Raw genomic sequence first — 14,372 nt, 5'->3', positions numbered from 1 at the left:
GACATCCGTACCACATGCCCAATCAATTTAGCCACATGCGTTTATCTAGCTGCTCTGGAAATTCCGATGAATAAATAATACCCACTTACGCATCATTTTGCTGCAAACACGCTGCAGCCAGTTGACCCTTGTTATGCTACCGAACCACGTTGGTAAAAAATTTGACGACATTCAGGATCTTCGGATCAAGGTTCGCAACCATAAAGTAGGGGGCGATTACAGTCGTCGCGGTCTCTAAGCTTTCATGAACTGGTGCCATTACCGACGCAAGTTGATGGACGTTCCTCGGGTCTTGACTTTGCGTTCATTGACTTCGTGTGTTATAATACAATCTCTGTTTATGTAACTGCTGAGCTATGCGAACCGATCAAAAACCCAAGCTCCGTATTCGGAACGGCAAACAGCGCTTGGGAATCATGAAGTAACGTTGCGCTTTGAAGATGCAATCACGGGACCTCCGATATTATCCTGCTAATAGTAGTTTGTGTGGACAAATCGTCAGACGTCGCCCGCATAATCCAAGTTTGCTGGTCTCTCCAGACTTGACTGACTTGATTTCAATACCGATATTTATGGGCACGGAGAATGTGTACAAACTTAAGGACATTCTCCGGTCAAGTATATTCCAAGGAGTGAATTTTTCCACCGATTGGAAAGTTCATTTTTAAGTCGAGGGAAAAGAAGAGTTTTGTGTGTGTTATGCGGGTCGCTGCGCAAGCACTTGACGAAACATAATTGTGTGGTCAGTTTACTCCCACCACTGCTACATGTTCTCCGACTTGCGTTCCATGTGCTGAGGTTACGCGTCCCAGTATAAAAGAAACCAGTAACCATGTTGCGACAGGCGTGAGGCTTATACCCTAATAGCTGGAACAGTCGTTTCGGATATCCTTTTTATAATACCCGTATGGCCACTGGCCTCGATGCTCTAGAACACGTTATTCTTCTCAACTAAGTACAAATAAACTAGTTAAGGCAAAGCACAGCCATCTTCCTCCATCTTTGAATAACGTCTGACCCGACGGCGCTTCAAGACACAAAGCTCTGGTACTTCAGAAGCCGGAATGAGCAGATCAGAGGAAATTCATAGTTACAGGGGCAGATGGCCAACTAAACTGCTGTTGAAAATACTCTGCCCAGCGGTCTAGAAGCTGTTTTTGTATCTGTCCGATTTCCAATGCTATCTTTGATTAGCTCACTAGCAAGCTTTATCGTGGGTTCTGTTGTTCGGATTAGCTGAAATAGCGCATTCCCGACTGTATCGGCCTGTTTCGATTCTTGAACTTCCTGGTCCCACTGCTCCTCTATCCCCTCAGACAGGCCACATTTAAGCTGACGTCTAATCGATCGTCTGAAGTATGCCTTGAGCCTAAACAGATGAAACGCCTCACATCAAGAGTTACTAGTGACTTCGCAGATCCACTGATTTTCATATGTGCACTCAGAAACAATAAAGATAGTTTCGGTCGTCACATGTGGTTGTGGTTATCCTATCCCGAGGAGACCACTTGTAAGGTGTTTCATGGTCAGCCTTGATATCTCTCCTTAACTAGTGGTTCACCAAGCTTTTCTAGCACACAGTGTGAAGTTCGTTTCTGAGTTTCGTTAGGGAGATTTGGGGGGAGGCGAGATGACCCGAAGGTCCGTGGTTCGAACCCGACCTTTGCCTCTCGACTTCCCCTGTCTAGGCTTGGGCAACCTGGTAGTGGAACCTTCGGGTGGAATGGCAGTTAGGCACCGAAGGGGTGGTACAGCTGAACGATTTCTCAGGGAAATTTACTTTAAAAAAGTATGCACTGAACGAGAGCGTGGTCTGAATCAACCTGTTTATTCCCGAATTATCCACAGTCAACGACTGAACCAGTGTCATCAGTAGCCGATGGCTATGTGATCAGTATGATTTCAAGGTTGCTGAGAAGCTCAAAGTCGCCTATTATAATAACGGTGTCGATCGTGTCTAGTCTCAACGCTGCTGCATAACAACTGGTGGTCAGTAAAAAGTTGAGAAAAATGCTCACCACTTTCACTGCGTTTTGTGTCCCGACTAAACATACTAGACTAAAATCGTGCCTCGCAAGAACTGAGGCAGCCCTATCCATGCATTGGAATCTCTTGCTATTATGACCACATGTTAACCCTTGGTTGTGAACAACAGGGTGGTTAATTCCCCACAAAAGGTAGTTTTCGAGGAATCGCGGCTTCGGTTACTTGGTACATAATTGGCCACGATTAGAAAGGCTTTCAGTATTTGTTCCAGTGGGAGTTTTTGTATATGTGGAAAGTCGGCTGTTTACGGATGCCAGTTCAACACTGAGGCCTCAACTCGCGACGCAACCCGCTGTAGCAGCTGTAGTATCACTGAAAGTTCTATTCGTAGGCCCTTCAATCTTACTTGGATCTTTTATTCAGGTTTCAGAGATGCAGCTGGCGTAAATCGATAAAGCATTTAGAGTGTGCTCAAGGATGGTCTGTTGACAGACCTACCTGTAAGTTTGCACATAGAAGGCTGTGGTAAAAGCAGGAGAATGAGGCTCACGGATTCGTAGCCGAAGGTGTGTGCGGTGGCATACGATCTGTCAATACCCTAAACACCTAACTGACAGACCCACAACTGTAGTACACAGAATAATGCTCATCAAGCGGTATACGAGGGCAGTAAGGGATTTAGAGGTGTCTCGCTTATCCAACCCGCTGTATGCGTCCTATAAACCTACGTCGCCGATTTCACCGCGCGACTGCTGAATTGGCACGAAGGTGCTTTATTTGCTTATTTCCCTTTTTGAATGTGGTCTGAGAAAGTGCTAGGGACTCATACCTAGGCAAGAAGCGCCGCACACGATGGCGTTGACCTATAACTTGGAGTAATCCAAATTACAGGTAACAACTCGACAAGCTTTTTCCAGCGACAATCCAGAGCGTCAGGAGACTGATCTCCATCCTCATCTAGACGAACTTAGTGGGAGGAGTTTAGTCAATGAACGCGTCACACTAACAAAAACCGCGTCCAACTCACAAGTATCACCGAACTTTGCCAAACCGGTAACGCTGAATCTCATCCATGGAAGCCTGTGCAGGTCTGATGCTCCTATCCGTGTTGGTGATATCGACAGTCCCAATTCACTTTCGGACGAAATCAGTCCTAGTTCTTCCCCTAACTATTTTGTTCAGCATGTTTACTTCCGTATTTTCGTTGCTAGGCTTTCCTCCTCCCCACTGTTTGTCCCCATTACCTCACCCAATCTTGAAGTCACCGTTTCGCGACCTATCGTTGACATTCTCTCAGCTGAACTTGATAGTGAAATCAGTCATCAGCCGCTCCCTTCTGAAAACAGCATTGAGGTAATCAACTGTAACAGCAGTAATCCCGAACTCCTATTAAACCCCTGAGTTGGATTTATCATACTCCCATGATCCGCCACTGCACTCAGCACTACTAATGGCGATAACATTTCTCCCCACAGTTTGTTACCTATCCATGAGATGCATCGCGTGACTCCTCGAAATTCTCCCGTGCTTTTCGAACATCAACACAGTGTACTCCCCCTCTCCTCCTAAATATACCTTCTGTTTCAATTATTCTCAGCTGACCTTCCAGCGACGCCAAACTCTCCTTCTATGGAAATGTCTTTCCCCCAAACTGAACGGTTTAGCAACTTTTACTCCCATTCTTAGACCTTACAATACCTTTGCCATGAAAACTAGATGAGCAACCCTGCCCCGTCTTCCTCCTATCTGCTCGGCTTAGTACTGGATACAAGATCGATTGTAAATTAGATTCATCTACGTCCCGCCGTCCGCTTGATATTTCACTTATAACTGGGACGTGGGGTATCCCTTACATCGCGGATACTTACCCCTCCGTCCATGGTTATGTCTTTTACCTAGTGGAGTCCACTAATGACCGTGGAGACATACGTAATGCGTGCTTTACATCCTCTGCAATCGTCTCAACTTTCCGACCTTTCCCTTAGCTGGTCAAATCACACCTTGGGGTTCACCATTTCTCTCGAACTCCACCAGTACTTTCACAGGGTACGCGTGCATTTCATTGGCGCAGTTTTTATTCAACCCGTTCAAAATGAAAATCATAGACTGCTTCTGATATGCTTAGCACCACGTAGTCACTCCCTCTTACTCGTGAATGCTGTTCGGAGTTCGCGTACTTTGCTAACCTCAGCATATTTATTTACCCATATGCGGACGCTATATCCTCGATTTGCTGTTTACCCTCTGCATTCATTCAACATCAAACGTCACTGATACGCTCTCTGACTATGACCACAAGATGACCTTTCCAAACTAAAACCTCTCCACACCAGCAATCCAAGTGACGTACAGCTCCATCTTCATCTCAGTTCTTCTGAGCTACAATTATATATCAGAAAATTGATAGCGTTGGATCCTTTCTTGCGCCAAACCCTGATATGGGCACAGTCGGGTTGCATTCCCACCACTGCCTAGTTTGCGACGCTCCACTCAGTTTCAAATCTTTCAGGAACCATAGCAACGATACTCCTCTGCAATTGCTTGATGGGGACCTGAGACCTCAGGACCATGATATCATCACACTTATCTATTTTATTGTTAGTCCGCGAAATCAGCACATTTACAAACCATTTTGTTCCCCAAATAAGAAAAAAAAGCAGCCTGTTACCCGTGGAGTTGTTTCATCAGAAAATTGATAGCGTTGGATCCTTTCTTGCGCCAAACCCTGATATGGGCACAGTCGGGTTGCATTCCCACCACTGCCTAGTTTGCGACGCTCCACTCAGTTTCAAATCTTTCAGGAACCATAGCAACGATACTCCTCTGCAATTGCTTGATGGGGACCTGAGACCTCAGGACCATGATATCATCACACTTATCTATTTTATTGTTAGTCCGCGAAATCAGCACATTTACAAACCATTTTGTTCCCCAAATAAGAAAAAAAAGCAGCCTGTTACCCGTGCTGAGGAGTTGTTTCTCCGCTTTCATTTGTATCCCAGTGTGCGAGATGTTTGATCACTTTTATGCAGATTACAACGGACCGCCGATTCACGTTAAAACTAATGAATGGACCGAAATACGGTCCTAGCTAATTGTTGCATTCATTTGGTTTGATGGAGGTCAGCGGTTGTATTTTTCATCCAGACTCGCTCTGTTAGCTCACTGTGTGTAGGATTTTCTGGGAATTATACCTCGGAACTAGTACATTGTCTACTCACTACTCCAACTAAACGGTAGTTTATATTGTCACCTGTGGGTTCTTTTGCCAACTTCAGGTGTCTGTTTCTGCGTAACATACGGGACAATGAGGAGAAAGACAGCGCATTTCGTGGAATATGTAACCTGATTACACTCAACCCGGCCGGTGTGTTGAATGACTTTCTCTTTTTTTGCGATGCAGTCGCATCGTGGAACGCGCCGAAAGAAGATTTGAAAGAACGCTTTCATGCGGTGAGATTCAGGTCGCTTTTCTACACTGCGTTCCTTTATTACACGAAAACGTTAGACTGCACTAATGGGTTGGTCTCGCTGCAAAGAACACTCCTGGTAATCTCATTCTCCCAGTCTCTGAGCGTCGTTGTCCATCGAATGAGTCCTATCCGTTTTGTTGACGTATTTACTTTTACATCTATCCTTTGGAATAGAACACCCAGTTACCGCATGGCAGTTCAAGTTTTCGGGAATTCATTGTTTTTTCTTGTTGCTACGTCATGTTTCATTTACGGTTTCAAGGTGCCACTGCTTGATAAATTCGCTCTCCTACCACCACTCCCGCATCTCCTCAGAGGAATATTCACTGTTTGACTTTATCCTAATGGACAGTAACACTAGTGTTGTGCACACTCCTGTTTTTACCCAAACGTCCCCAAAGACGGTTATCAAATTCTCTGGTCTCCTGTATTTGACTGGGCTTTTGTCATCTGATTATCGGTTGGATGAGCTTATTCACTCGTAAAGCAAGAGTAGCAATTTTTCATTCAACCTATGAGATGCCATTAATGGAAGCTCAGGACACCGATCAAAGGAAGATCTCGAGTAGCACCGTATCTGTCAATGGCCCACTAATGCCATCGCTCTGATCCTTTGGTTGAGGAAGGCATATTCATGCATAACCATAGGGCAGATCGTCTCCTTATCACTATCCCTCTACCCTTCATATTGTTCTACCATTCCAGCTATACTCCGAATAAGTTTAGGCTAATACAGCTTGTCTGGCAACACCTCAAGTCTGCTGTAGCATGCAGAGGCAGTCGTCATACTCTCAGCTCTGTGCCACTTTGTTATGCTCTTCTGCCACTGCCGCTATTGTTTTTTCAGTGATTGTGCTTCGCGACAATGGTAGGCTCAACTCAGTCGTCATACTCTCAGCTCTGTGCCACTCTGTTATGCTCTTCTGCCACTGCCACTATTGTTTTTTCAATGATTGTGCTTCACGACAATGGTAGGTTCAACCAACTTTTGTGCTTATGCACCATTTAGAGACTAATTTCGTGGCCCAATGTGGATCGGATAGATTAGGAAATACGGACATCATTTTTTACTCAGTTTTCCAAAGAAGAATAATTAGTACGTGTAATGGGCGAATGGTATCTTTGAGTGGCACGTAATACCAGAACCTCCGGGAAGGCAAAACAAAGTCGGAGCTGAGTTTCTATACGGTACTATTGATGTAAGACAAATTCACGAATTATACAAACCTCGACGGTAGCTACTCGTCCAAAACAAATGGTCCACTTGGACTACAAAAGTACGAACCAAATTAGCAAACAACTCCCACGTGAGGCAGTCACACGTGCACAAAGTCGCCCACAAATGGCCGGATGACCTCAAGGCCAAATGGGTGAAGTGGTAAGGACAAACAAACGCCAGTTCATATACACGCACTAAACACAAAGGTGGGGCTGGGGTTACAAATGGGGACAATAAACGTGGAGAATTTCAAGTGTCAACGTAATGGACGATACAATACACGTTCGGGGCCGGAAACTACTTCTATCTATCGGTTTTTATTCGTCTGTCAGCCTCAGTGTGTTAACAATAGGTTATGTGGGTTCATTTTAGCTTCGGCTAGCAAATATGTTGAGTTCACGATGTTCTGCTGATGTCCAATGGTTGTTATGAAGAAACGCAACTGATTGTCACCAGGCCGTATCTGTCAGTACTCCTAACTACTTCTGTATCCTGTCTCGGAGTTCCTATGACGGAAATAGCGGCTGTCAAGTTTTCAGATCAATTGGATAATTAGTACATTAGAACCGTTCAACAGCTACTGCTTTTCGTCGACACCCACTACTCTCATCGCCATCAGTAGTAGCAGAACTTGCTTCAAAACCACGGTGTCGTTGATCGGTATTGTTTACTGGGGTGGAAAATACGCTTGTTTGTGGCCTTTCAGAGCGTGGCCATTCGGTAACATCCCACAAACACACCGAAATAAAACATCCGCTTCCGAAAGAATACGCGACTTCATTCGCTTCCTTCGGACCTTGGAAGAGGCGATGTCACAACCCATTACTGTCAATAACTAACCACACGATGCTTATTCAGATTTCTTTACTCATCTGAAAGCAACTAATCAACATTTTCAGACGCTATTACACAACCCAGCTGATTAAAATATATTGGATGTATTTATTCATGATACTGTTTTGCGAACTGTCTCCTGTTAATTCACTAATCTGACTGCTTTCGTTACCGGTCTAGATTTGTGTAATATCGGTACTGATCCTGTTTTCCAGTTATCACCCTTAGTTTTTACATCTTTTTTTACGCTGTCAGATTTTGCACGGCTTCAAAACACAGGTTGGTGAAGACGAGTGGGCTAAATTTTGGGCTCAATGTCCACTTATGTTGCGTGAACGACTGTCTTCACAGTATGGGCTCTAAAACTGCCTGCACTCCAATTACGCTACTGCGAACTCTGCGTTTTTTACAACGTGTCATACTCACCTCACCCCGTCTTCTCCGGTTCCATCGTTTTCCATCGTGGTCCTCGCTTGGAAGTCGCCAGTTTGCTTCCCAAACGCAAGGCGCTTCCACACAGTTTACAGTTTTTGGTTCGCCTAACGTGCGTTGAAATCCGTTGACGTCGGTTCGTCTATGTCTGCTCCACCGTTTCTCGACATGCCACGGCTGATCTACTATACGTGTTATCGATCCGCTCGTTTTGGACACTTGATTTATACAGCGTGACGCGTTTAGAACCATCCTGTGTTCCATGATTTGAGTAAGTAAACTTGGTTCGAGATTTATAGCGGAATCCAGCGAACCAAAATCTTCCTCACGTGCTTGTTTTGGGGTGATTTTACCTTTTGTACAATCAACTCTATCTAGAACTTGTGTAATTTAGTGGTGACTAGCACTCAATTAAAAGACGCCAGTATGGGGATCGAATGCCATTTTTGGTCGAATGACGCCCCCTTCGGAATCGGGAGCGATCCTTCTTGTCACTCCAACCCATAACTTTGACATAGAAGTTAAGATAACCTAAGTGCACAACAAAGCTCCTGAGGATCCGCGGTGAACCGTCTTACCGAATCTCCACCACACAGTTCTTGTTCTACTTAACCACCTACTGAGCTGTCGTTAACATGAAATTCAATGAACTTCCTCCAATGTTTGTATGAGACTCGGGTTTTACTTTCCTCAGTCGAAGGTGCAGTGCAAAGATTGTTCCAGATTCGCATTCGGCAATCTTTTTTTGAATAGACAGCACATGGAAACCGATGAGTGCTTCTATATCTATTACAGGGGCGAGATGGCCCAAGTGGTTAGAGCGCGAATTTACCGACCGAAAGGTCCTTGGTTCCAATCCGACCTCTGCCTTTCGACATCCCCTGTCTAGGCTTGGGCAACTTGGCAGTATCCCAGCCCCAACTTTCGGGTGGCATGGCAGTTAGGCACCAAAGGGTGCTGCAGCTGAAAGATATCTATTACAACGTATTTTGTCTTTTTTTATGTGTATATAAAAAAACTACACTGATCAGCTTGCCCGTGTCACAAATCAGACCTTTCTGTCCTGATACCTTCGCATGGTCCTACACCCCATACTGCTTTTCACTCATTGGTCAGCTATCCTAAGAAATACTGGTGCATTAGGCCCGCTGAACAAACCGTTCGCTGGATTTCAGCCCCCATATCCTCATCAAACGCTCATGGTCATCACCAGTGAAACAAGCATTGGGTCGTGGTGTAGCTATTCACCTGAAGTAACGAGTGAAAACGGATGAACATGTATTTAGGTGCATGAATATAGATACCTTGCTGTCATACAAATGTAACTTTTTTGGGTCAGTTACTTTTCAGCTACTCGAAACAACTCTTCCCTCGTTTGTACCAGTTGAATCCTATTTGCCACAATTTTCCATATGGCCTCAACTTTTGTTGCACTGAGCAAAGGTAAGCGCCGTTGAGCAGGTGCAATGTATACGTACATGACCGACAAAACTTAACGGAGTCGTTTACCTTAGTAAGAAGGGTTTGTATGAAAATGATGGTATCTTGTTTTCCTGAATTTCAACCATGGTCAGACTTGCTTATCTGTCAACATCCTTAGTAAACACCACCTTTCTAAGCAATCCTAATCTGCTTTGTGCAGTGCTCTTCTCCCATTGCTCTAATAGTCCAGTATGCTGACCCGTAGGTTGGTCTCACTTCTCCAACACAGCTTTCCCACAACAATTACAAACACATGCCCGCGTGATTTTGCTGCAGGTTTCCTGGTTAATTTTGTGTTGCTTTTGTGCAGCTTGTTGGAAGGATGATGGGAATACTCATAACCGGTGAACTGGCTACAAAACTGTGTACCGTTTGTTGTTCAGGCTCCACTTGGTTGAATTCATTCTCAGAACTATTACACTCGATGTAAATCCCAAGTCCCACGGGCATTACTATGGCATCACGTCTCGGTTATTTTCCCCGTAAACACGGTTACATCAATTGCTTATGGGTATTTCTAATAGATCCAGTGCTAGATAGATGCTTCGTTGACTGGTGTCGGTTTCGTTTCGTTTATCATCAGGGTAAGTCAGATTACGCTTTCAGCCTACTTGACACTTACGGTGGTGGTATCGTGCAAAGTAGGAACAAGATATCAACAGCGTGTAACACCAGCTTTTTGCTACCAGCGTACTACACGTAGAACACGCTCCAAGTTGAAAGAGACAAGCTATATGTCAGTATCGTCAGTACAGTGGCTCAAGCACTCACCTATTCGTTTTGTTTCTGATTACACTAAGCGCGAATAAGCACAATGAATTACTGTTATGTTGTTCAATACGATCCCACGACAGTTAGGTGGAGGCTTTCCAATGTGAATAACTTAGTTTGCTACATGGGGTATCGGCACCCTGTTGAAGTTTAAAGTAACATGGTAGGCAGAACAATCTTGATGACCATGTTATTAAACTAAATACCAGTGCAATACCTGATGGCAAAGTAGTCCCTTGAACATACTACACTTAGTGCATTTAAAAAAAGTCGAGGCACATGTAGGATCGAGGGTTCCTTCGAATTTTGGCGCATCCAGATTTTCTTTGCATTGGCGGAAGAGCACGATACTAGAAATAAACACTAACACGCAAACGAAAAATCGATGCCTCTGTCTTCTTCGGCACCGTATTCCTTTCACTCCCCTCAATTCTTTTCTTTGTGCCCTCCCCAAACCCGTTGCTGAACTGTTCAGTTAGGATGCAGGGTTATTTGGATCCCTAGTTTCTCACACACTCCAAGACCCTCATTTTCTGAATATCACTAAGTATTTCTCGTCGTTCGGGATATAGTTTTTCAAAACGCCTTCACATCGACATCTATTCCTAACGTTCGTTGAACGCGAATTACTCGATATACTAGTATCCCAGCTATCCTCTCCCTGATTTGTATTTTTTCTGAACTTGTATTCTCACACAATGATTGTAGTGAACAAAGTGTAGTTTTTGTGAATGTTATCGGGTTAGTACTTCTCCAATTTAAATGAAGCTGTATGAAGCAGTTAGATGCAGAAACCCGCAGTTCACCCAGCAAAAGGGCCACATCACACACAAGTGTAGCCGGACTGATGATAGACTAGGACACGTTCAAAAACCGTACATCCCCTCTTGTGGGCTGTGGAACTGGACTATAACGGCCGGAGCAGTGCATCGTATCCTGAATGTCCCGTGTTCGTGATCTCCTTAGGGCGCCCGACAGATAACGTGAAATGCATTTTCTAATTTTCTGGGATGATGGGCCTTGGTAAAATATTATGTGATAGCGCTTGAGACAGAATTTCGGGATTCCGTGAAATGGGGTTCAATGACTCAACTCTTCGCCTTCGCTTACCTGTTAACCCATATAACCCACAAGACTGTTGTAAGTGTATTCATATAAATTTGTATGGTATAAATCAACCAAGTCAGACTTACTGTATTCATGCTTTGGTTACCGCAGTAAGTACCTTTCATCTCTTCCGTCTGTCTGTTGCTTTTCAACTCCTTACAGTGCACCTTACCTCCTGGTCGTGTTCAAAGTGTCCATGCATCATACCTGGTTATCACACCTGCAACAGTCTGCGCGCGTCAAAGGTGTCTATGCGTCTCGGATGTTCCCACGTCTACGTTTTCCCCGTCCGTGTGCGATCCTTTTCCTGGTCCGTCGTGTCTGTTTTTTTTCGTTTTTCTCACTCTCATCTAACTTACCTATCCAGCCAACCATCCTGGTCGTTTTTTCGTCTCGACTTGCTTTTCCACTCCATCGTTTTTTTCCGCACGTCACTTTTTTCGAGTTTACCTCCACATGCCGTTTTTCAGCGTCAGTGCGTTTTTTCCAGACAGTTTCGGCTTTACTTGGTTCACAGCCACAGACTATTCTTTTACGTTTTTTCTCGGGACTCCGCCTTTTTTCATCCCTACCATCCTTTTTCTGTTTTGTTTTTCTCTCCTCTTTCCTTCTGTAGTTCTTTTTCTCTAGGGGGGATAATTTCCTGGTTAGTGGGTAGTAGATCCTTAGGCATAGCCGGGTTGTAAAGGGGGAACTAAGGGAACATGGGATTAGCTTTTAGGGCATGACTGTCCACCAAGTCACTCAAGTTCGGGGTAATTCCAGGGGGGGTAAGGACTAGGGGGTTCAGGGCTTACGGGGATTAGAATACGTATATAAGTTTTTGGAAAATAAGGGTTCTGTGTTGTTAGCTCCCGACCTTTTGCGGTTCGGAGTTATTCCATCTAGGATCAATGCTAATTGGCAAGATTCTGTATTGAACAGCCATTTTGTTTATTTGTACATTCAGCCTGCTCATTTCAAGAGGTTATCCTGTTCATTTGTTGCCACTCCATACTCTCTTCTTCAAACTTGTGTCGGCGTTCCCACGGTTACGTGTATGTGTTGCGGATTTTTGTCCCGGGTATAGTGGTTCAGTTGAAAACAATGGTTTTTCCGGTCGTTCATTCATTTGTTTTCATTTCCCTACGCGCTGTATATCATACTCCATATTTTAAGCGCTATCGTAGTTTCAACTCCATATTTGGGTACTCTCTCTTTTCTTTCTCTTTCCATGGTAAGATTGGGCTTATGCAGTCTGTTTGGCCATTGTTGGTTTGTCCCTGTCGGGTGGCTCTGTTATGATCCTCCTGATGTGTGGGCCTCTCAAATGGGTTCCCTCGTCTCTTCAACACGGATTTTCCGGCGCAGACAACTTTCGTAACAAGTCGTGTCACTTTCGTAGTTGGTGTTTGTCTAGCATCGTTCTCCATTCAGTGGATCCAATGGATGCTTACTTTCACTACCTCAACTTGTACATCCTGTTGTTGTTGAGTGTGCTTGGGATGACATCCTGACTCTCATCGTGAAAGGGTCTCCTGAATGTCCATTACAGGCCTGGCTCAAGCGTCTGATCCCTCCAAAAGCGTTGTATACTAACTTCTTCAGACAGAAGAGATCTACAGAAAGCTTGTGCTTGTTTTTGCCGGATCTGATGACATCAAAAAGTTTTTTTTCACACTCTTGTCCTCAGTTTTCTCACTGACATGATTTTCGTGCTCAGATTTTACCAGGATGTGTTGCCCGTCGACTTTGAGTGCGCGTATGATATGGATATCTTTTGACCAGACCATAATGGAAATCTGAGCAACGTTACTAGCAGAAGAACGAGCAAACTTTACCTCATAAAATGTCCATTTTGGCGAATAAGACTGCTCCCTATGCAGTTCGGTCGGGCACATTCGGGGTGGTTGCTGCAGTGCCGATTTCGCAAGCATATTTACTGTACTGCACTACAAAGGAGGCGGCCAATGTTCGGGTATATGTTTATGACTGCTATCCCGTCTCCATCCGAGTTACACGGTAGCATTTGGAGTTTTCTACTCCATAGAAACTGGCAGCTAGCACTACTGTGCGGTAAACACACGGTTTTTAAAGCTGAACGTGGTAATGACCAACGGTATTGTGTGACTATGCACATGTATCAGCCAGAACACAAGATTTTCCGTAGTCGATACTAGTGATTTCGGCATTTTCATGAATTATGGGCATTATAAGCATCTGAAAATATCACAATGCGACTGGTCGTTCTCGCACTCTATGCTGCACGGTGATATGCGATTAACAGGTTACCATTATCTCCAAAAATGCCGTACGACAACCTTCTTGAGGAGGAAGTTAGTGACTCGACCGTTGCAAGGGTTTGACTAGAAGCGAAACCCATCCTGAATACGAAAAGAATTAAGCGACTCTTTCCAACCCACATCACCTCTGGTATTTAAATAACACACTCATCCTGTCCGGGGTATAATTTGCGGTTCTGTGGTCGCGGTACTGGTACGTGGATCAGAAGTCTGGCTAATGCGAGCATTTTGTTACTGTTGGACCGCTAGTGTTAGCTAGTTTAACCAAAGAATCGCTGAGGTCCAGTGGGAAAATCTGTTTAATACGGCTAAGATTCTCCAAAGGATTTTCGGAGAAAAAAAACTTGAAACTTGGCAAATGTACAAATGGGGCTCCGCGGATAGCGCAAGCTTGATCACGTGATTCGAAGGTCACTTGCCACCCAACCAAACAAGGTGGATAAGTTCCACAGAGTTACGCTGGCACCGAATCGCTACAAAACTGTCTCAAGCGGGTTGCATCGATGTTTAAAGATGTTGGCATAGGACGGTCACCCGCGTGGTGGCAGTCGTTTACTGTTTCCATCACCAATAGCAAAAAATCACAACTGTGTATTAATTACTAAAGTCAATTCAATGCTTTCTGTTGTTACCTGTGCAAGTTTTCCACCCAAGTCTTTTCTTCGTCTGTGACTTAACTTGTTGCTGGAACCATTGTGCAAGTACTTACCCGGTTTATATTTGACAGCCGTGTTAATAGTCAGCTCAGTTGTGAAGGGTATCTTATTGACTGCTGAACTGAATGGC

General features: G+C 44.5%; 1 protein-coding gene across 1 annotated transcript in view; it reads left to right on the top strand.

Moving 5' to 3' along the window:
* T265_07181 (hypothetical protein) overlaps positions 1-13,114 on the top strand; it is a gene marked incomplete at both ends in the record, with an annotated part of 34,413 nt that extends 21,299 nt beyond the window's left edge. The window contains 3 exons of the mRNA XM_009172632.1: positions 5,265-5,439; positions 7,768-8,215; positions 11,467-13,114. Coding sequence (XP_009170896.1) covers positions 5,265-5,439; positions 7,768-7,875 — 283 coding nt within the window. The remainder of the gene's footprint in view (positions 1-5,264; positions 5,440-7,767; positions 8,216-11,466) is intronic.
* Between the last annotated feature and the right edge of the window lie 1,258 nt (positions 13,115-14,372).

This window comes from Opisthorchis viverrini (assembly GCF_000715545.1).
Source record: "Opisthorchis viverrini unplaced genomic scaffold opera_v5_160, whole genome shotgun sequence".
Taxonomy (NCBI): domain Eukaryota; kingdom Metazoa; phylum Platyhelminthes; class Trematoda; order Opisthorchiida; family Opisthorchiidae; genus Opisthorchis; species Opisthorchis viverrini.
This window is presented reverse-complemented; position numbering and strand designations above follow the sequence as displayed.